We start from the raw sequence: 23,109 nt of genomic DNA, 5'->3' as shown, positions 1-23,109 counted from the left end.
ATTTTCCATGAAAGATAAAAATGCCTCTCCTAATAGATCTTTGGCATTCTTGTGAACATTAATTAAAATATATTACTTTCTTAGTGCTTTAGAATGGCTTTTATACATTAAAAGACCAAAGAAAGATAGAATTTCAGTAATTAAATGAAATATTTTGTTGTGTCAAAATGGAGAAAAAGACTGCAACCTGAAATTTCTATGTTTAGGTTTTATATATCCATTTATTATGAGTCAGAAATAATAAATTGGTAGAATACAGTAATGTAGAGCATCATTTCATGGAATAGCATGTTCTTTGAGGTCTATTGAAAGGTTACATGACAAAGTAAGACTAAATTTTAGAACTAGAAATGATTTCTACTCTGCCCCAATAACTGGATTTTTGACTTAGGAGTCCTAGAAGGTTTGATCATTTTTGGTGTTTATATACTTATAACTATCAAAATATATTTTTTTTGAAAAATCTGTACTTTCCTTTTATTATTATATTCACTTTTTTGAAATTATAAACTTCTCTGTTATTTATTTGCCTAACTTGCATTTATTACACTAATTCTTGTATCTTGTAAAAAATGAAACAAGTGTAATTTAATTTGAACTAGATATAAAGGCTCAGCCATTTACATGGAGCACTCAACCATCCAATATTAGACAAGTCCATTAATTATCACTTTTTCATAGAACAATTAATGGGGCTATTTTCTTATTGACCTAGTTATTCACTGTTTTTTTTTTTAACTCCATATACCTTTGAATGCAATGTCAATTGTCCAGCCTCTAGATCATAAAAAATTAAGTGATGATATTTAATAAACAAATGTTTCCTAATTTCTTATTCACTTACAGCATTTGTCTTGCTTTATTTTCTCTTTTTCATTTAAAAAATAACAGCTCTTTTTTTCCTCAAAGAGAATTAGGTAGCTGCTTTCATGTAATCTGGTCGGAAGCTTATGGCCCTAATAGTTTAGAAATATCTTCAGAGGAAGAAAATAAAGCTTCCTTAAATAACTTCCTTAAATACATGAGGGGGTGGGAGACATTTCTTTCTTCTCCAGAATAGAATCCTACTATTAAACTTTTTTTTTTGGAACATATCAGTAGTTCAATGAGTACTTTTTGGATACATGAATGTTATCCCAGAGAAATAAATCTATAATGTTCCTCTTAGTTTATTTCTTCACTAGCAGCGATTAGGCAATAGTTGAAATTGAAAATATAATAGAGTTGTCTGCTTCCACCTGTGATGGAATTATTTGTCATAGACTCAAAGCTCATGCCAAGAATAAGAGAAAATTAAATTTAAAAGAAAAGAAAAGAATATCTGTTTGCTGGCATTGGAGAGACAATGAGGAAACCAGGACCCCTCCTTTTTTGAAACATACTGGACATTAATTTTCATCTCTTGAGCTCCACAAGATTGTTTTAAATTCAGCTCTGCTTATAGTGGTCATCTATTTTATACCTCAGCCTCTGGCCCTGAGCAGATTAATAATTCAGAAAATATTTTTAGAGGAAAATAGAACATTGGGGCTATTTCTTACATATCTTTCTCTGTCAAATCATGGCCCCACACTTCTTGGCTGACTTGCATGCCCCTATTGTATTTTTGTCTTTTTCATTAATGCATGATGTCATCTTTAGTATTTGCCTCTTACTACATTAATGATGGAATCAATTTGTTGTCTAGCTCTTAGTTCTTGAAATTAATATTTAGATCAGTGATTATAGGCCTTTCATTTATAATCAACTCAGATATCACTTTTGGCACTAGCAGTTTTTGTTTATTACACTTTCATTTTCACTGGCAAATTTCATACTTAGATTATCTACTTTCGTAAAATGTCACATGGTTTTATCACTGGGAGACAAGGGAACAATGCAACTACACTTTGAGGTCTGTGCTTAAACTGAGTAATAGATGCATCGTGACCAATCATGGACAGACTGAAAGAAGCAGTATGTGTGTTACTGATCGTGATGCACATCTCTTATTTATGCAGTGATCTGTAAACCGAAGAGCTAGTAGAGAAGTTTGTACTTTATATAAGTTTGTACAGTTGATGTACCATGCTAACTGAAATTTAAACCATATTTTTGGTGATGTCTGGTGTTATTTAACTAAACTATGTAACTGAAATTTATGCATAGCAGAACCATGTAAAATGAGAATTGAAAACATACATATATTTAATTTATTTGTGATCAGAAAAATGTAAATTAAAGTTACAATGTGATATCATTATAAACCTATAGAAATAGCTGTAGTAGGCAGAATTTTAGATAACAAATGACTTTAGCCCTTGTGTAATTACTTCCTCTGGGAAGATAATAGAACTCACTACTCTAATTATGTCATGTTATGTGGCAAAAGAGATTTTCCAGATGTAATTAAGATTATTAATCAGTTGACTTTCAGGTAATCAAATTTGAGATAACCTAACCTAATCACATGAGTTCTTTAAAAGCAGAGGATTATTTTCTGCAGCCAATAGCAAAGAAGAAATTAGAGAGATTTGAAGCATAAGAGATCTTCATTGTGAGGGTTGTTCTCCATTGCTGAGATAGGTAATGCCATTGGCATTGACTTCTAGGACCTCAGAGTGGTCCCTGGCCAATAGCCAGCAAAACAAAGGAGACCTGTGTCTGCAATAAATTAAATTGTTAACCTAAATGAGCTCAGAAGTGGATTCTTCACCCACAGACTCTAGATAAGGGCAGAGCCTGCTGCAAACTGGGCATTGGCCTTGTGGGACCCAAATCAGAGAACCCAATTGAGCCTACCTAGACTTATAACATACAGAACTATGAGATAATCAATGGATATTGTTTTAATCTGTTAAATTTGTGTTGATTTGTTATACAGCAATACAAAAATTAATACAATATTAAATTTTTAAAAATAAAAAAACACCGACAAAACCAAGTGTTGGTACAAATGCAGAACAACTGAAACTCTTATTCTGTTTTGGGGAATTCAATTAGGTACAGTCAGTTGAGAAGCTTTCCAAAATATACCAAAGCTAAATATAAAACATGTGAATGTCCCCTAGGAGCAATTCATAAGTATTTTTCCAGTATGAATTTATTTGTATACCAAAAAAAGATATAAGAAAGTTAATAGATATTTGAAATAGCACCAGACCAGAAGCAATCCAAATATTTATCACCAATAAAATGTGTGTATACACATATATATGTATGTGTGTACATATGTGTGTGTGTGTTTACGTGTGTCTGTGTATAGTGGTATATTTATTCATTGGAAAGCTACAGTTATAAACCACTGCTACACATGAATGAGTCTCACAAACATATATTGAATGAAATAAGCCACTCATAAAAGAGTACAGCCACAAAGGATTATGATCTCATTTATATAAATGTTACAAATAGACAAAATAATCTATGGTTATATAAGTAATAGTAATGGCTGAGTTTGGAGGCTATAATAGTGATTAGGAAGGGGTACCACAGGGCACTTTAGAGTTCTAGTATATTTATCTCGATGCTGCTAAAACAGATGTGTTCACGTAGAAAAGATTAACTGGGTGTGCTTTATGCATTTCTCATTCTTCAATAAAAAGCTTTTTTTTTTTTTTTTTAAATAAAGGGCTATAAAATGTCGGCAACACCTTTTTCACTGTGTGGCATAAAGAAAGAAAAACTGCCTAAGGTCTTAGAAGTAGTTGAATGGCAAAATATAGAGTAGAAAATGATAAATAAGGATAACTTAATGATAATGTTTTAGTTGAATTATCACTTTTATTTGACAAAATAAAAAAGAGAAAATGGGAAAGTGAGAATAGTCAATAAATAATTTTGACTTTTACAATTAATTCTTTAATCCTTTTAATGAAACAGTTTGCCGGGAGGATTCATACCACTCTGTAGTCTCCTGTGCTGCTGTGGTTCTCACTCCTTTGGAACCAACAATAGAAATGAAGAAAAGGGAAGAACTAAAATTTCCTGAACCTTCCAAACAGTAAGTTGTTCATTTGATTTTTCAGAGCTTTATAAGAATAATTAGATTACTAATCAGAATTATATTGCTCAGAAACTGTGATTTATATGAATCTGTTAATACTATATTAAGTGGACAGAAATACATTTTGTACAACATAAAAAATAATCTGTTGTCTCATGAATAACTTCTCTCTGTCTTCTAACTTTGTGTGTTTGAACTATATGCCATCCAAGTTTCATTTTGTTATGTTATCATAGGAACATAGGTAAGTAGTCTGAGATACTTTATTTCCTTAACCCTTTTATTGTGGATGCACTGTTCTTGGATTACTTATTTTATAGTTGTAGGCTTTCAATGGTTTAAAATGTGATCAGTTTTTAATGTGAATTTCCTAGCCTAGAGTTGGTTTTTATTTTTATAAAGAATGTAAATTATTATTTTAACTATTTCTAACAAATTATCCTAAATTAAAACAACACTAATGTTTTCATATTTTTGCTATTTAAACAGATCCAGCTTAATTTAAATCTGATCTTATATTGAATAAAGTATAGATTTTTTTTCTTATAATGGCTGAAGAGAAATAAATTCATGATAACAAATGTAAGCTATATGGACTTGAAATATCAAATAAAGTAGGATTATTTCTAGGCACACATTAAATAAATAAAAGGAAAAACCTATTGATGATTTTCCAGTCAAAGTAGTGCCATACTTGCTTTACGGTTAGAGACTAGGTGATGTATGTGATGTTACCAAGAATTACTGGTTGACTATCTCATGAAGGAGGTAGTATTTACTTTGAAATACCTGCTATTTTTCCCCCATTGGATAACATCGTATCATACTTGTATGTTTCTTAATGTTTTCCTATTGAATAAGCTTCTGAAAATAGTTCTGTGGAACTAAAGTGCCTGACACTCTTTGTGAAATCAATTAGAAAATCCCTTAATGTTACATTCAATAATGTTAAATTCAAATGAAGCAATGTACATATTCGATTGCATGAAGATAGTGTTAATATTCTCATTATAGAGAAAATAATACTAACCAATTAAGAAAGTAATCATTGTAATTCAGTTTTAATATAATCTAAAAGCAACAACAATTTAACTGCTCTTCATATAGTCTAATTTTAGCTTCCAAAAGCCATTTTTTGTCTAATAGAAGGAAAATTCTATATAATTCATTATGCCAATTGAATTATATTTGAAAACTCAAATGTATTTTTCTGCAATGTATATGAGTTTATATGTTACCTATATATTTGTAATTGGGTCATAAATTATTTTATCTTTCAGTGAGTGTTCAAAACTGGTGAATAGTGTTATTTACTTACATAAAATGTCTATTTCCAGTCTTTAGCCACTTCATGAATACCCATTCTTCTTTACTGTCAGATATATGTTGAAGCAGAAAGCTTTTGTTAACTGGCTATACCTTTTCTTCCTCTTACCCTTTATCTACTTTGATACTCCTCTGTAGTCCCTGAATGTACTTTCTTGTTTAAACATTCAACAATATCATTTGCTCATTCAGGTAGATTTTGTTATTGTTTTTGTTTTCTGAGTTAGAGAGATATTAGTTAATATCTTAACTCTGTAACGTATTAGGTAAAAATTGGGGGTAATTTATTTAAACTCTTTGTGCTTTCCTTTCCTCATTTGTTAATTGGTATGATATCACCAAACTTGTAGGGTCATTGTATTATGTGAAGTTATATTGCTAAAGGACCTGGAATCTAAAAATCCATAAAACTATTAGTTATGTTGCCCCTTCCACAGTTTTAACTATTGACTTTACTGATGATTCACAGATATACTTCTCCTGAAGGCTCTTCTGAATCCAAGTCTAATATTGAAAGTTATTGACCTGACTTGCCTAACTGGGTGTCCTACCAGAATATTATACTAAGTATGTCTAAATCTGAATTAATGACTCCTCTAGCCCCCTTAAACTTTTGATGCTTCCTGACTTCTATTTTATATAAAGCTACCATTTTTCTTTTCTTAAAATTTTTATGTTTTCTCTCTCACATCTCATATTGAATTAGTTCTTGATTACTTGATTAATGTCTTTATTATATTCTTCTTACAATTTGAGCTGACCAGGAAGGCATATACATCTCATATTTGAAATTTTTTCATATATATATATATATTTATATTTATATATTTAATTGTGTTCTTAATGAAGCCATTCAAATAGTGGTGATCTATCAAATGGAGATTACATATGCCCTTCAAACCTCACATTACTCTTTTGGAAATGAAATGATAGCTGTGAATATATGGCAAGAACATGATATAAATGCAGAGACATAGTGATTAATTCAAAACTCTTATTTGCTAATGAGGGAAGCCCCAATGCAAATTGGTTTCAGAAAAATCAAGAGTGGTAGCTGTTATTGGTCACACAATTAAAAACAATAGAAATCCAAATTTCCTCAAGTATGGTGAATCTGATACTCAAATGATGTCATAAAGATTCATTCTTTCCATCTGCATGTCTTTGCTCTGCCTTTGTGTCTGTAGTGTCTATTTTTAGGGAGGTTCCTCTAATTGTGACATCATTACCTTCAGCAGCTATCGGGATGGATTTTTATCTTCTCAATAAATCCAGTGTAAAGAGATGTTTTCTCTTTCCCTTAATCAAAACAAAAGAGCTCCAGATATGAGTGCCATTGGCTTTGTCTAGGTTAGCTTGTTTGACATGACTATGCTGAAGCAATTACTGTGCTCAATATTATTTGATATGATTGGCTAGAACCAAGTTGTTGACAAACTCTCGAGCAGATGGTGAAGATGAGAGGGGACAGGTGATTCCACACTTGAAATGTAGGTGATGTTGATGAAAGAAGGCAGGGATTAATGCTACGAAGTCAAAACAATGGAAGTTTAATATAGGTGGTAATATAATCATTAATTTTAAGTCAGAATTCTTTATTATATTTAAACTATGGACATTGAAATACTACATCAAAATAAAATTATGTGTATATTTCTTCTTTTAAATGATTTTCACCTACTTAATTTTATATATATATATATATATATATATATATATATATTATTTGATCCAGCTGTGCTGTTGAGAAGTTATATAATTTGGTGGTTAGGAATTCAGATCTAGGGCTAGTTTTTTTGAAACTTTCTTAACCATAGTTTGTTTCTTTTTAATGTGGGAGTTACTTTATCTATCTTACAGTGCAATGCTTGAGACACAATAGGAAGGCAAGAATATAAAAATTTTGTAATTTTTTACAAAAAATGTTAGGTCGATAACCATATCACATTTTTATAAACAGTGTAACCAAAGCCCTATGTGGGTTAAGTTCTATGTATTTTGGATTTCTCATTCGGAAAAATAATAATCCCTCAATATAATTCCAAGATATTACAGTTCTATAAGTTAAGACATTGCCTTTGGGTACCTAATATTTCCTTTAAATTCAAGGTGGAATTATTCTTTAAGTAAAATTGTCCCTTTAATTTTATAGCTTCACACAATAAATTTATAAACAACTGAATCTTCAAAAGAAAAGACTCATAGAGTCATGTAATTTAGAACTCAGCAAATCTCTAAGAAAACCTACAGTAATCTGAATATTTGGGCTTCAGAAAATGTAAGAGTGTCCATAAGAAAGAATATGTAAGAGAATGTATTTTTTAGGGTGTTATAATCAAGAAGTTAAAACCTGTGCCTAAAAAGGTAAATCGTGGAGTCCTTCTCACTCTTGTCTCTGAGAGGAGACCACACTCTGTCTGTGGAGTGTTACTCCTTATTCTAATAAACTTTCCTTTTGATTCTAAATAAATAAATAAATAAATAAATAAATAAATAAATAAAAAGATAAATTATGGTATGAAGGCAACAAATGCTATTTATTCTATGTAAGGTATGATTGTTTAAAGTTAGGTCAGACTTATTGATATATCAGTATAAACTTATGAAAATAAACCCATAATATTGGTCTTAATGACACTATTATATTAATATATCATTTTAGAACGTTAGAAATATTTTATGATCGAAATATTTTTATCTTACCAACTTTTAGTCATAGTCTGGTGGTAAATTTTCTCATTTTGACGGTTTTAATTATTCTCATGTATTTGTCATTTTTTAGACATTTTCAATAAGTAGGAATTATAAATTCCTGTTAGGAATTTGCTAGAAAAAAAGGAAAATTTTTGTTATTCAAAGAATATATAATTTTCAGTTAATTTGATCTTAAGCATAGAATGTTGAGATCAAAAAACTTTGAGTAAAAGCTTTATAAATTTATAAAATCTTATTAAAAATATGTCTACATATCGTTACACTTAGCATATTACTCAAACCTATACATTTCTCGAATAATATTTATATGCTAATGAGTACTTAATGAAATGTATGTAAAATCCAAACTCTGAAGAGAAAGAAACTACTTCCACGATAGTTTTTGGGTTTATTTTGTGCTTTTATTAGAAATATGTTTGTTGAAATGAATATACTCTGTCAGTGCATACCATGACTCAGTATCTGAAATAAAGAGATTTTATGGCCGTTATAAATTTATAACCATAAAAGTGAATGTAAGAGAGAAAAATCATTCAATTATTTCTTTGTCCATTTCCATATTTTTATTTTATTTTTTTATGTAGATAGACCTAATCTTTGTAAAGGATTTCATTTATTATTTCATTTGTGGAAATGATGCATTAGCTAAATATGCTGTCATTCACTCCAGGTTCAAGGCTTCCTTGTATTGTTTCATTTTGCTGACATCAAGAAGGGTTATTTAGCTGCTTCTGAGAGGGTGCAGAAATTTAGTACAAAATGTCATATTTTTAAGGATGGCTAAAGCTAGCCTATTTTATTCTTAGATGCTATGTAAAAACACACATGTAAAGTTCTGTCAGCTCTTTTTCTTTAGTTTCTTTTGAATAAATGGTGTATATTACATTCAGAAAAGTTTAAGTACTTTCTAATGTTATCTATAAAGTTGTTACACAAACTCTGTAGCTATACAGGAGACACATCAAAGAATCCTCTTATCAGCTAATCTTCAACTCCTCTACAAATATCAGGGGAGCATATTTATTTATGCTTTCAGGTACATACATATTTACTCACTAGTTTAATCCATCAAAAATAAGTAATTCTTAAGTATTTGCTTTGTTCTTGGCACTGTGCACAGGGCTGGGGATTTGGAATTGAAAAGCAAGTGCTGTCTCTTATAAACTTAAGAGTGTAGTCAGGGGAGCCACACATTAATTGCATCAAAAAATCCAAGATTGTAAATATGACAATGGCTACAGTGTAGCAGTATATCATGTTATAAGGGCTTCACTATGGGGCTTTAACATAGCCAAAGAGGTCAGGGAAAGCTTCTCTGAGGAAGTAACTCTTCAGCTAAGATCTGAAGGATATTAGTTTACCAAGTGAAAAAGCAAAGGAAAAATTTACCAGCTCTGAGAACAGCTTGTTCAAATACTCTGTGAAGGCTGGGAGGAGGGAGAAATTGAAAGAAGGCTGATAGAAGTAAAAAGAAGGCAAAAATATATTTTTAACCAGGCCCCAGGTTACATGATGTTTTGAAAACTTCATCCTGGTTTCTTAGAACAGATTGGATGTGGGCAGGGCGGTGGTGTGATGCAGCTGGCTTGGGAGAGCCAATTTGTTACCATTTCTCAAGTCCAGGTTCAGTAACCTTAGATTAGAAGAAATCAGCCATAGTGTGTTTGTATACACTGTAGTAATTGGCAAATCCTGTAAACGAGGGCTCTTCCCTCTCTGAGAGAGCTGATGGTTATTTACCAGCACACCACTAAAGGGAAGGCAGGTTGAATGTCTTTAGTGAGACTATTTAGGTGATTGCTGAGAGTGGCTTGGATGAGGATGCTGTCATTGGAGATGGTAAAATGTGAAAAGGGAACTGAGTCAATATATACTTAGGAACCTAGGCAGATTAAATATAGTTATTCGATTAAAACTTTCAGTATATTACCAAGCACTTGCAATAAGGTTAAAGAAGAAATATTTGTATTACTAATTGTAATTATGATGAAATAATGTAATATTGTGACAATCTTAATATGTTATTTTGAATTAGTAATAGCTTAGTTAAGGGAGACTCTTTTTTTATTCATTTAATGTATATTGGATATTATCAAGAGAATATATAAATGAGAAATATACACAAATGTGCTTTGCACAATATTCCTTTCTGAATCATTGCCATTGATTCTCACCCAAAATCCACATGAATATAAATAAATTCCACTTAGGTACCTAGGTAGTTCTTATGATTCTTTACTAATAATTTTTTCTTATACTTGACTTTTAGTCTTTATTTACCCTTTATCACTTGGTTCTTTAAAACTTTCTCGTTAAAAAAAAATCAGAAACTGAGGCATGATATAAATGGAATCACATAGTTTGTGGCCTCTTGTGCAAGACTTCTTTCACTCAGCATGTTTTTGAGATTTATTCCTGTTATTACATATGCCAAGATCCATGCCTTTTTTTTTTTTAAAGAATAAGTTTTGCATCACATGCAAAATGAGTTTGATTACTCATTCAGTCCTGTCCTCTTTTTAACACACTTTGCAAAGTCACTGAATCAGGGAACCACAGGGCCTTTGGGCATGGAAGAGAGGTCATAAAAAACATCTTTATCCAACCCCATCCTTGGTTCACTGCCCATGAAGTTGCTCAACCTTTGCTTGAATACCTCATTCTCTTAGAAGCAAACTTCTTCTGATCTTGGCTAGACTGGCCTATTAGAAAATACTTCTTTATTTTCAGCACAAATCTACCTTCCTAGATCATTTCATGAAGGTCCTACCTAGTTCTTGTTCTGGGGCCAGTCAGGGATAGTCAGCTCCCTCCCCCACACCACAGGCCTTAGGTATCCAGGAAGTACAACCACCACCCAGCAGCATGCTGGTTAATGTTTAACTTACAAGTCTAGCTTAGTTTATTTTTGTTAATATGTAACATTCCATTACATAAATGTATCAAAATATATTTATCTGATCTCACATTAATGGATACATACATGCTTTGTTCTGCTATGAACATTCATGGGCTTCCAGAGCTGGCGTGAGATTTTTCTGGAAGTGGGATGGCAGGGTTATAAGGCACACACATCTATCAATTTAACAGACAATGCTAAGCCTTTCCCCACAAGCACTCATTGTCCGCACCCTTGCCCACACTTAGCCTTCTAAGGCTTTATACTTTCCCTAATCTTATGGGTGCAAACTGGCATCTCATTGTGGTTTTCATTTACACTGACTTATTTCTAGTGATGTGGAGTATCTTTGGAAATGTTTATTGGACATTTGTGTTTTCTGTTCTATAAGTTGCCTATTCATATCTTTTGTCCATTTCTTTATTGGGAATTTGTCTTTCCTCATATTAATTTGGAATTCTTTGTATATTCTGATTTCTAAATTGTTGCTATATGCATTGCAGAGCTGTTTTTCAGTTTGTAGGGTACCTTTTAATAAGTTGTGACTTTTAATCAACAGAATTTTTATTTTAAAAAAAGGAAATTGAGGCATGACTATGATAAATTTCAGGATACTAGTGTGACTATGAAACAGCACTCTTCCCATGAAGATTTTCAAATGAAATGGTACCTGTTTTATGAATTTGGTCAATTCAAAGGGAATAGCTGTGAGAGGGGTTAAGTGAAGAGACTTTTGTAGAGAAGCTGTTGCCTAAGTGTGAGTCCCCTCAACAGCTTTTAGAGGAGAAGTTAGAGTTGGGAAAAGTCACCTTCTGATCTCAAGCCTGATGAAGGGTCTTCAAGGGAATCATTCAGAGAGTTTCAAATGTGTGCTCTGCACTTGGAAACACAAAGGACAGGTGCTGATTTATGCCTGAAATAAAGGAAGGAGACGGTGGACTAGAATCTGACACCTGTCCAGAAAATCAAGAGGGTAAAGATGGGCTGACCAGCTGTGAAAATGCACCATCTTAAACTCCCATAGCTTCCCAGGGAGGCCGCAGTGGTTTTTTTCTGAACTATCTGGAGGACAAGGAGACTCGGGAAATAAAGGCAAAGGATGTCCATTCACCTACAATAAAAAAACTGGAGGAGTTGGCCCAGAAGGAGACCTCTGAAGAAAGCACTTCTGAGCCTGTTTGTGAGGCCCTGGAGCCAAGTAAAACCGCCTTGAAACTCTTCTGACAGACTAGGTGCCCCTCAGGCTGAGGAAGCTTATGTTGCAGGACCCTCACTTGCACTGGGGCCCTTCACAAGGCCCTAGAAGGGATCCTGGTGTTTTGTTTTACTTTCGCTTACTGATGTGTTGTTATTATTATTTTTAATGACACCTCCCAAATGTAAACTTCAGGGTTCACAAAACCTAGATCTTTCTCTTAGTACCTCTGACCTTGAACTAGGCAGTCAGGATTCTTGCTGTGGGTTCTGCATGTGAGAGAATTGAGGTATGTGTTTTTTCTGATTGTGCCTCTTTCCACAAGGTAAGAGTTCCAAAGAGCTATGGGTTCCCAGTGACCAGGAGCCTGACCTCCGGCTCCCACCGTGCTGGGAATACCTGGCTCAGATGGTCCTTAGTCCTCCCTCTTGGGTGTCCTACCCACAACCCAGATGGCTACAAAGGAATAGCCGATCACTGGTCGTGGAGGACAGACCTTAGAAAAGCGCTGGGGCATTCACCCTCTGGCCTGATTGATGTCACTTGTGAGAGGATCCTTCTGTGTTTCGTAGTGTCTGTTCACCTAATTGGAAGATGTGATCTCATCAGTCACTTGTGTGTTAAATTTGAAAAAAAGACAAAAAAGTTGATTGTTTTCAGACTTAATGTGTTACTCGTGAAGCAGAGGATTTTAATACCAAATAAATAAATAAAACTTTCCAGAGAAACCTCTCCCCTTGAGTGTTGTTATTTGTTATTTTCTCAGTTTTTTATTGCTCCTTAGTGAGCCATAATATCTCGTCCCTTGTGTAGACAACCTGTCAAGTCAAGAAATCCTATTGTAATATTTGCGTCTGATTTGACAATCCTTCTTTGTACATTGAACGCACTAATGGTGTTTTTTTAGATGAGTTGGGACAGCCTTGATAAGTTGACTGACGTGTTTTAGTTCACTGGTGCGGTACAGTACCAATGTACTCTTTAGAGTGTGCTATAAATACAATTTATCAGACTGCTGAAAAAGATTGCAGGTGCATTGTTGTGAAAGTATACAGATAAAATGGTACCAGCTTTCACCTGCTTCTGCTAACAGTGTCATGGAAAAGTTTTGTTTTCAGATAAATGAAATATTTCATTTGAATTCTATAATAAATATAGATAGTAGCACAAATCATCTAATAACACTATAAAATACTATATTATTCAATTTTAAATTTGTTTTTCTCCTTCCAGAGGAGAGAGATTAGTAAAAAAATTAAAAGCTTTAAAGTCTTACATATCTCTACTTAGCAGCCAGAAGATATGTAGACATATTATTAATTTTATTGATATCAAGCATTCTCATGGATAAAATAAGGCCATAGCACCTGATTTGTAAGGTTGTTTTAAGTGTTCAATGTTTAATGTAAAACAGGTAGAATAATTTTGGGCACTTAGAAACAATAAAAAGGAACTGATTTAATATCCCTTGTATGAGGAAATTGGGAATGGGGAAGAGGTCTATAAAATACATGATGTTCCATTGACATTTCTGATTTTAGGTTTTCCTCAAGTTTACCTAATTATAATTATCTGCTTATTTCTAAAAGAAATGTTTTTTTTTTTCATCTGCTAGACTTGAGTCTCTTTTAACACAAATTAGCTTCTTAAAATCTTCTCTAATACTTATGTAATAACCAGTATTAAAAAAAATACTGATGACTTGATTTTTTTTAAATGTATTATTTTTGATTTAAAAAGTAGAATCAACCATGATAGTTGTCTGACACTATAAAAATGAAAACGAAGTTAAGTTTAATTAATGCATAGCTACTATTAATGTTTCAATATTAACATAGTGAATATTTGTATAATTAATATTTGAAGATGTCACATTGAACTCAAACTAATTTTATCATAGAGACTGTGAAGAAAGATCTCTGAACTAGGAGTCTGGAAACCTGACTCCCATATCTGGAACAGGGCAAGGATGTTTATTTCTCAACCATAGTTCTTTGTAAAATAAACATTCACAGAGAATTTCTAAGGAGTAAAACTCAAGGACAGTATGTTGTACATTGTGAAGGAGCCTACTTTGTTGTTTTTTAGAAGAATCTGTACCAAACATACATGAATATTCTCAAATCTCTTTGAATTGAAGAATCCTCATGATTGATGGAGAAATTGAGGTACTTGTAGACTAATTGACACCTATGCACTCCTATAATATTTGAACACCTCTATTATGGTACTTATTATACAAAAATATAACTGCCTGTATTCTGTATTGTCTCTCATAAGACACCGAAGAGAGGTATTGTTTAAAGACAGATATTTTCTATCAATCTTTTCATCTCTTTTTTTTTTTTTTTTCCATCTCTGGTGCCTAGCACAAAATTCTATACGTTGTAGGTACTGGATTATTTGTTGAATTTACAAATATATTATTTTAATAATATGTTTATTTAATAACACTTATATAGCTCATATTAAGTGTCAAACATTAGTCTAAGCTTTACAAATATTAACTCATTTAATCCTTTCAATTATGTTATGTTCTATTATTATCCTTAGGTTATTGCACCTGAGGAAACCAAGGCACACAGAGATTAAAAAGTTGTTCAAGATGACCCTTTAAAAAATAATAAATTACACTTTCTTTTCAATTATTTTAATTACTAAATGTTGAACCTGACACACTAGACAATTATTCATTGTTTCATATTTAGTTCTTTTTATAAGCTTTCACAACCTAAAAATATGGATGTCATTATAAACCAATAATGCAAGATGATTAGCATTTGCAAATCAACAGAATAAATAGAATTTAAGTAAGAAAAATTTTCACCGTTGATTATCACAATCAATCAGTACCTCTTTATTTGTGCATATATTTCTACTCAAATGAGCCAGAAAGAAAATAAAACTTTTTTTAAATGCTTATTTCCTACTTAGTGTCATTCATTTTACTACCTATTTTTTAATACTTTTTGTTGTTGTTTAGGTTCTCTTTTTTTACATTTTTTTTGGAAAATAATTTTTATTAAATACATATCAAAAAGGTTAACATTACTTTTTTTTCAAGAAATAAAAAGAAACAAATGAATTTAGTGAGTGTTTAAGATGGAAAAAAGGTGTTCTATCTAAGCAATGCATCTATGTGAAATATCAAATACTTTAAATGATGCCATAGTACAGTGCATTAAATATAACATTGCTAATAGCATTTAAATATTTACTCTTTTAAAAGTTATTGAATGGCTTTTACTTTTTTACAGAATTCATCTTAATATTTTCTCTGTAATTTGGGACTAGAAATAATATCATGTTCATGGTTCTGTATGGCTTTAAAAGGTCTAATGAAGATCTACAAGGAAGAGTACAAAGATAGATTATGATATAAGGATGGTGTATGTTATACAGTAAATAGATGTTGCAGGCTTCTTGTCATTGACAGTTTTATTTGACTATATTCTATGAATGATGTAGGTGCATTTAGTTCCTAGGACCCAGAGGTTTTAGGACCCGATGATCTTAAAAATCTCTTTCAATCTAGAGAATCTGTTTCAAACAAAATCAACTTCATTTTTAAAAATTATTATTATTCAAGTCAAAGTATTTTATATTTCTTTGATTTAAAATATTATATTTAGCTTAAGACCAGATATAATGGTCAATTACAAATTGCACAATTATAATTTTTATTATTTTACTTTACAGAAACTAATGTATAAGAAAAGATTTTTAAAGGGTGCTGGGTTTTTATATCAAATATTTTAATTTGTACTTTATTTGTATTTTGTATTTCCTCTGTGTTGATACATTCTATATCAGTTGTGATTTCACTATAAGGCCGACCCCCTCACCCCTTATACACTCTTATTATAAGGAACTGTTACCTCTCATTTTTGTTGTTAATTTGAATTAAGAAAGTTAAATATAAAAAAAATTATATTGCACTCTTTGGATATTTTCAAAATTAGGATGATGCTAAATTTTTATCTACATTTCCTATAAAATGTATGTGGTACTTTCTCTGTAGTTGTTCATTATATTTTATTAAAATAAATTCAATTGTAATCCTCTATTATGTGAGATGTCAAGAAATTAGGAAACAAAGTTCTAAAATGTCAAAGATTTGACACTCAAAGTTTAAATAAAGAAATAACCATGCCATATCGTGGAAAGAAATATACTAAAATATATAAACTGAGATTACGGACTCAGCTCTTTTCATAATTTGAATGTATGACCTTAAATAATTTGATTTCTTTGTTCTTATCTCCTCTTTAAAATTAAGCATTTAAAATAAATATTTTCTCAGGCCCTGTGATCTCTTACTCTGGCATTCTGAGTTGCCATTTTAATATTTCTTTGTGCTATATAATTTCAAAAATTGATGAAACAAGCAATTGAATTAAATATTGGTGACTTTATGATAATTTTGTATTTTTAAACATTTCTGTCATTTAAAAGCTATTCTGTTTAAATCAAGCTATAAACTCTTGTGTCTTCTGAACTAAAACCTATCAAATTCTAGATGGAAATTTAAACATTTTTCCTCTCTTAGTAACACATCATGTTTCAATATGTTCTAATTTTTTTTTATTCCATCCCATTATAAGCTGATTGATTGAATAATGTCAAAGACTAAATTAAGTGTAAATGCCAAAAATCAATATTAGACTAATGAGAGTCACAGAATTATATGTTTATACTCTTTTTCTCCTATGTGTATCATTTTTATTACATTATAAATAACTATATAAGTAATCTTATACTTGATCATCCACTCAGGGTTGGGTAATATAGTAAAGATGGAGAAGTAATTTCTTTTTTTTTTCTGTTTGCCACTTGAGGTTCACATATTTCAGAAAAAAATATGCTCTTTAGCTAAAAGAATCCTGAAATTATTGCATTATATTGAACTGTGTACATATGCTTTATCATTTGATTGGAATAAGAAACAAATTAGAATTTAAAAGTAAATGAAAATTTACTACCAGAAAATTGACAGTCTCCAAAAATATAATGGAAGTAGCTCACTGACAGCAATTTTATTATTTAGATTTAATGTAGTTTCCATATATTTTGCATCATTAATTACTTGGCAGTTTAAAAATTTTTGCATGGTAGATTAATGTGCCACAAAGAAATATATATATATATTTCTTATTTTAGGGGGAAAAAACAAAAATGGTTAGTTACAGCTACTGTACTGTTATCTCAATTATTGATCACATTTTCTTCTGTAGTTGACCTGGAAGGGAAAAAAAAATATTAGAAGCTACTTAAAGATTCCTGAAAGAAGCTGGAAATTATTTATTTCACCCATTGCCATGATGGGCTTGGGAATATTATAACAGAATATTATAAAATCTTTTACAGTTTTTATCTTAACAGGGCTGACAAAGCTTTAATTTTCCTTTGATCACTCACATTTTCTGGAGAGCTAGTCTGTAATTGCTTCAGTGCATCGTTCAGAGGAAACTGAAACACAAAAGTTAAAAAAGCAAACTAGATGCTTTGCTAGGTGTTATTGAACACATTGGAGTCTAACCATTGTCTTCATTAACTTCGTTGAGTCGATGGATCAATTTATGGTTTGTCTATGTTGCCCCAGGAAAGACAGAGTTTGATTCTAGTTTTACTGATCCTCCATTCCAGTATTAATACAGTGGATGATCTCTCAGAAGATGTTACTTAAGTTTCAAGAGGGCAGAGACACTTATGTGCATTTCCTGTTAATCATTACTCTTAGATTATAAATGACAGATACTCAACTCAAAATATCTTAAGGATGAAACCAAAACCAAACAAAAAATTGCAGACCCACAGAGATTTAGAATATAAAGTTGTTTAGGGAACTTATTTCATATTTTTTTCCTGTACATATTTTATTTGGGTCCCATCATTTGGTGCCAGTAGAAAGAATGCTGTTATCAAAGTAGCAGGTGTGTCTACTTTGTAAAATCTATATTCATTTGGCACAAAACTAACTTATTGTTTCAATTTGAGTTTCTAAGATATTACTGGGCTAGTTATATTTATAAATATTAAGCATTGATCATTCCTCTTGTTCCAAAATAAAAATATTATAAAAAATTTAATTAAAATTTTATATTAAAATGATATTTTAATTATATATCAATAATAATGAGAAAGAAAATTAGAAATTATTAAAATATTAATAAAATATAAATTTATATGAACATATACAATTATAAAAATAAATTTATAAATGTTATTTTGCATTGTGTTAAAAATTAGTGTTTCATTTCTGATGTATGGCAGTTATAATAATAATAAAATTTTTGAAAAATCAAAATCACCAGTGAGATATATGTTAATCTCAAAGCAGGTATTTACCAAGTGTAAGATATTGCTTTCAAGCCATTAAATTGACAGAATGATAACAAATATAAACTATTTATGTGAAATCAAATAACCATGTTTATGTTTAATAGATCAACAATTTGTGGAGTAAGTTGAATATTGTTCCATTGTTTTAAAGTAAAAGTTCATGGAAATCATCAGTAAAAGTAGATCACATATATGCTGTTTTCTACACTGCTCACCCTCTCAATGTGGAGTGAGGTTTGTTGGTGAGCTGTAAGACTTCAACATCAGGTTAGAATCAGTCAACATTTTTATTATGTTTTCAATTATATATACAAACCTCCCTTAAAAAAATGTGGAAAAATGAAGCAGCTGCTGGGATAAAAAGTATGGTGATCCCTCAAAAAATTGAAGTAAGAATAATAATATGATGTAGCAACTCCACTTTTATGTATACACCTGGAAGAATTGCAAAAAGGGACTCTAACAGATGTTGTACACCCATGTTCATAGGAACATTATTCACAGTTGCTAATAGATGGAAACAACTCAAGTGTTCATTGATAGGTGAATGGATAAAGGAAATATATATATACATTTGGTGAAATGTTATTCAGACTTAAAAAGGAAGGAAATACTGACACTTGCTACAACTTGAATGGATCTTGAAGACATAACGCTAAATGAAATAAGCCAGTCACCAAAGGACAAATACTGTTTGATTCTACTTATATGAGGTACTGAGAGTAGTCAAATTCATAGGGACAGAGAAGTACAATGGTGATTTCAAGCATAGGGGGAAAGTGGAATGGGAAATTATTGTTTAATGGGTATGGAGTTTCAGTTTGGGAAGTGAGAGCATTCTAGAGATGAATAGTGGTGATGGTGATGGTTGCATACCAATGTGACTGTATGCAATGCTACCCAAGAACATATTTCAAAATGACTATAATTGTACTTTTTATGTTATTTATATTTTAACCCCTCCCCCTCCACACACACACACACACACACACACACACACACACACTTGCTCATGCACACACAAAGTGTGGAGAACTTTTAGAAAAATAGTTTTTCTGTTGGTACAGAGAATCCCAGATGCCATCTATGAAAGATTAGTGCCAAGCTAATGGCATTCACTAAAGCAGTGGTTAAACACACAGATTCGAAGAGCCTATTCTAAGATATTTATATTTCAAAACCATACATTCTATTTCTGTATATTCAATATTCCACTTATCTTTCTTGTGATGTCACATAAGCATCACAGTCTCAGCATGGCTAATAGTGATTTTTTTTTTTTTTTTTTTTTTTTTTTTTTTTTTTTTGCCAACAACCCCCTCCTCCCCACTCCTTAAATAATAGGACAAAGACATTTTTCTGAGACCTGTTTCTCCTCTAGGGTTAGCTATCTAATAAATGGTTTTACCATCCACTAATTGTTCACTCCTGGAACCAGGATGTCTCTTGATACCAAGTCTCTCCAGAGGTTCTCTCTAGATGCACTACTGTCAGCTTACAAACCTCTCAGCTGATTTCAGTCACCTCCAAAGTGAAATTTTACATATCTTCTTGTCCCTTCTTTAATTTAGTCTTCGCAACTTAGAGATCTTTCAAAAATGAAATATCCTCAAAACTATTGATCCTAGAGACAAGTTAAAAAAAAAAATTAACGTGTCTTCAGGGCCTAGAATTCTCTATCTCCCTTTTACCTCTCCCTTTACCTATCTCAGGCCAGTACCCTATTTCTCTCTCTTCACACTGATTTTCAGTTTTTAAAGACATACTTCCTCCTTTTATTCAGGGCTTGGAAATATGTTGTTTACCTACAATTCGCCTCTTGTATACCAGCTGGCTTCTATTTGCCTCTTGTTTAAAGGTCACTTCTTCAAGTAAGAAGCCTCCCATTGCTACTTACTAGGCTTTTTTCTTCAGGTGAATCTGTGAGTCAGTTACAGACAATGAGACATAAAAAAAAAGTCAGCTAAGGGCTTCTGAGGCATATTTTCCTCTTCTCCGTAAATAAAAACTTTTGTCCTCTTATCTCTCTTTCTGCTCTGGGTTTTATCTATAAAGATAGTACACTTGGACCTATAACACCTATTTTGAAACTTTAACACTATACTTAAATATTTAAGGAGATAAACCAATAAATTGAGAAGAATGCTGTACTTTATGTTATATAAATAATAAATAATCTTATCCTCTAAGTTAGTTTTTGCAGGGAATCCTGTTTCACACTTCTTGACATACCCAGAATTCCTGTTATTTTCTTAAGTAGAACAACTAATTTTTTTTTCTGTCTTCAACTGTCCCAATTAGATCATACCCAGAAGGTCTTTCCATTTTTTTTTAAGTTACTTTAAGTAGATTATAGTTGCCCTTCTTTTAGAATTTCAAAGTAAAAAGTCCTTTTCTCTCTTTTATAAATAAAATTCTCTTCCATTACAACAGTAATTTTTAATTTGATTAATGCATGGACCCTTTCCCTTATTACCTATTGCTTTTCATGTCCTCACCATACTGCCACATTCACAGTAGGGTCTATACGCATGTATGGAACAAATGGTTGAAATGTGAGTAATAACCTAGTATTATATAGATTGTAGTAGAAATGTCAACACAGGTTAGTAAGAATGGCTGTTCATAAGGAGTGACATTTAAACAGTCTCCAATGTTCATACGAGTTTATCATATAGAAAAAGGAGAAAGTGAGGTCTTCAGAGATAGTATGTTCCCTGTCCCTGAATTACCACATGTAAAGAAATAAAAGATGTATTGTTAAACTACATGATTATTTAAGTCCTTTGTAGTCCAAGATTTATAAGTAAAGAAAGCCACAGATATCTGAAGATACTATGTATTATGAAAAGACCTCTAAATGCGAACCAGTAAATATGAAGACCAAAGGTTTACAATAGTGAGAAAAGATTTAAGTGGCTGAAAACAGACATGATAATTTATCTTATATTTGTCAACATTTAGATTATAATTGCAACTTTTTGGAAGGTATACTATTTTGAACCAAATAGTGATGATTGTCAAGATATGACATTCTTTACCTCAATTGTATATAATTATGTTACGAAGATCATTTTCACAAGAATATACCAGGATTTCATTGACTTTCTCCAAAGCCTTTTAAAATCAAAAATTTAAAATAATCTTTTAAGCACTTTGTTTTGAAGATTAGGATAGGAATGGAGAAAGAATACTTGAGGGAGGGTTAACTTTATAAGTAGTCAATTCACTTGTGAATATTTATTGTATGGCAAATTTTACTCATCTTTACAGAATCATAAATATAGAGACTTGGATAATAATAAATACTAGGATAATGAAAATTCCTAATACTTAATTAAGTTCTGGGATTAATAATCAGTGATGTGGTTAGATAAGTTTCCAAGTCAATGATTAAGTTTTCTCTAACTAAAGCTATTCTTCAATATTCATTTCTTTCAAGGAACATATTCTCTTGATTCATGTTTCAGTATATCATATAGGGTCATTAATACCAGTGTAAAGGGGAAGATGAAAAGAAAAGATTTCCATATAGAGAAATGAAATATGATCTTAAGTGGTAAAAATGAATTTTAGTATCTTATATCTCAATCTTATAAGTGAACGTCCTGTTATTTTGAGCTGCAAGTGAGAACTGTACACTATTTTAAGATTTTACACTTTGTAAAACAGATTTAGAAAATATACAGGTCAACAATAAAAAGCTCAGTCTTGGGAGTCAACATACATGTAATATTGAGATTTTACCAATCTTGGGCAAGGTGCGAAATTGATATTAGTTTAGACTTTACTTCTAAATTTTTCTTTTGTCTCTTGAAAGTTTGAGCAAGCAACATAATCTCTCTTGGGGATTTACACATCAGAATATACTCAGTGTGCAAACTCATTAAAGGGAATTAAAAAATGGCTGAGAGTTATTAAGTATATAGTTGCTCAATAAATAATTGCTAGAATTTGTATTGAAGACTACCTGCTTTTCTTAAATAATAATCAAAATAAAAGTCTGCCATTTAATCAGGTCCTTACACCTTAAAATTTGTAGTTTCAAATTCAATATACTTTCAAAATGGTTCTTGTCATTGGTAAGAAATGTATCTCCTCAGTAATATAGTCATTATCTCAAAATAATTTTCTTTTCCAGCTCCTGGAATGGTTTTGTTGCTGCCTGTATCCCTTGCCTTCATTTTTGAACCTGGTTCTCCTTGCTTGGGCATCTGATTTCCATAGTCTGTGTGTTCCCATTTGACATTCTTTTCAGAGGCTCTCCTAATTTCTAGTTCCTGATCTTAATCTGGTACAACATTATCCTGTCTACTGATTTACAAAATATTGAAATGACTTGATATTTCTCTATTCTCACAGTTTCGGTCCAATTGTTCACTAAAATAACTATTCGTATGAACTTTAAGGTAGTAAACCACCTCCTCTTCAATTTTGGATAAGTGGATTCTATGTTTTGAAAGTCACTTACATTCCTGAGGCCTTGTCACCTCTTGTTGAAATGTTTACTTTTCATTTTTTACCTAACAAAATGTTGTTATCAATAGATAGATAACAGTGCTTTAAAAATTAGAGCACCTTGAAAGCTTATTAGTGTTATAAATTTGACATGGACTGACATGGTCACTGATAGTGGCCAGCTTGGTT

At 31.5% G+C, this 23,109-nt stretch overlaps 1 protein-coding gene across 7 annotated transcripts in view; it reads left to right on the top strand.

Moving 5' to 3' along the window:
- The window catches only part of CCSER1 (coiled-coil serine rich protein 1), a 1,108,427-nt gene that overhangs the window by 259,710 nt on the left and 825,608 nt on the right, over nucleotides 1–23,109 (top strand). For all 7 annotated transcript variants that reach the window (XM_016161106.2, XM_036226729.1, XM_036226731.1 and 4 more), the window contains exon 5: nucleotides 3,862–3,982. In XM_016161106.2, coding sequence (XP_016016592.2) covers nucleotides 3,862–3,982 — 121 coding nt within the window. The remainder of the gene's footprint in view (nucleotides 1–3,861; nucleotides 3,983–23,109) is intronic.

The sequence above is a fragment of the Rousettus aegyptiacus genome, unplaced genomic scaffold (genome assembly GCF_014176215.1).
Source record: "Rousettus aegyptiacus isolate mRouAeg1 unplaced genomic scaffold, mRouAeg1.p scaffold_m13_p_10, whole genome shotgun sequence".
NCBI lineage: Eukaryota > Metazoa > Chordata > Mammalia > Chiroptera > Pteropodidae > Rousettus > Rousettus aegyptiacus.
Note: the sequence above shows the minus strand (reverse complement) of the source record. Positions and strands in the feature narration are given on the sequence as shown.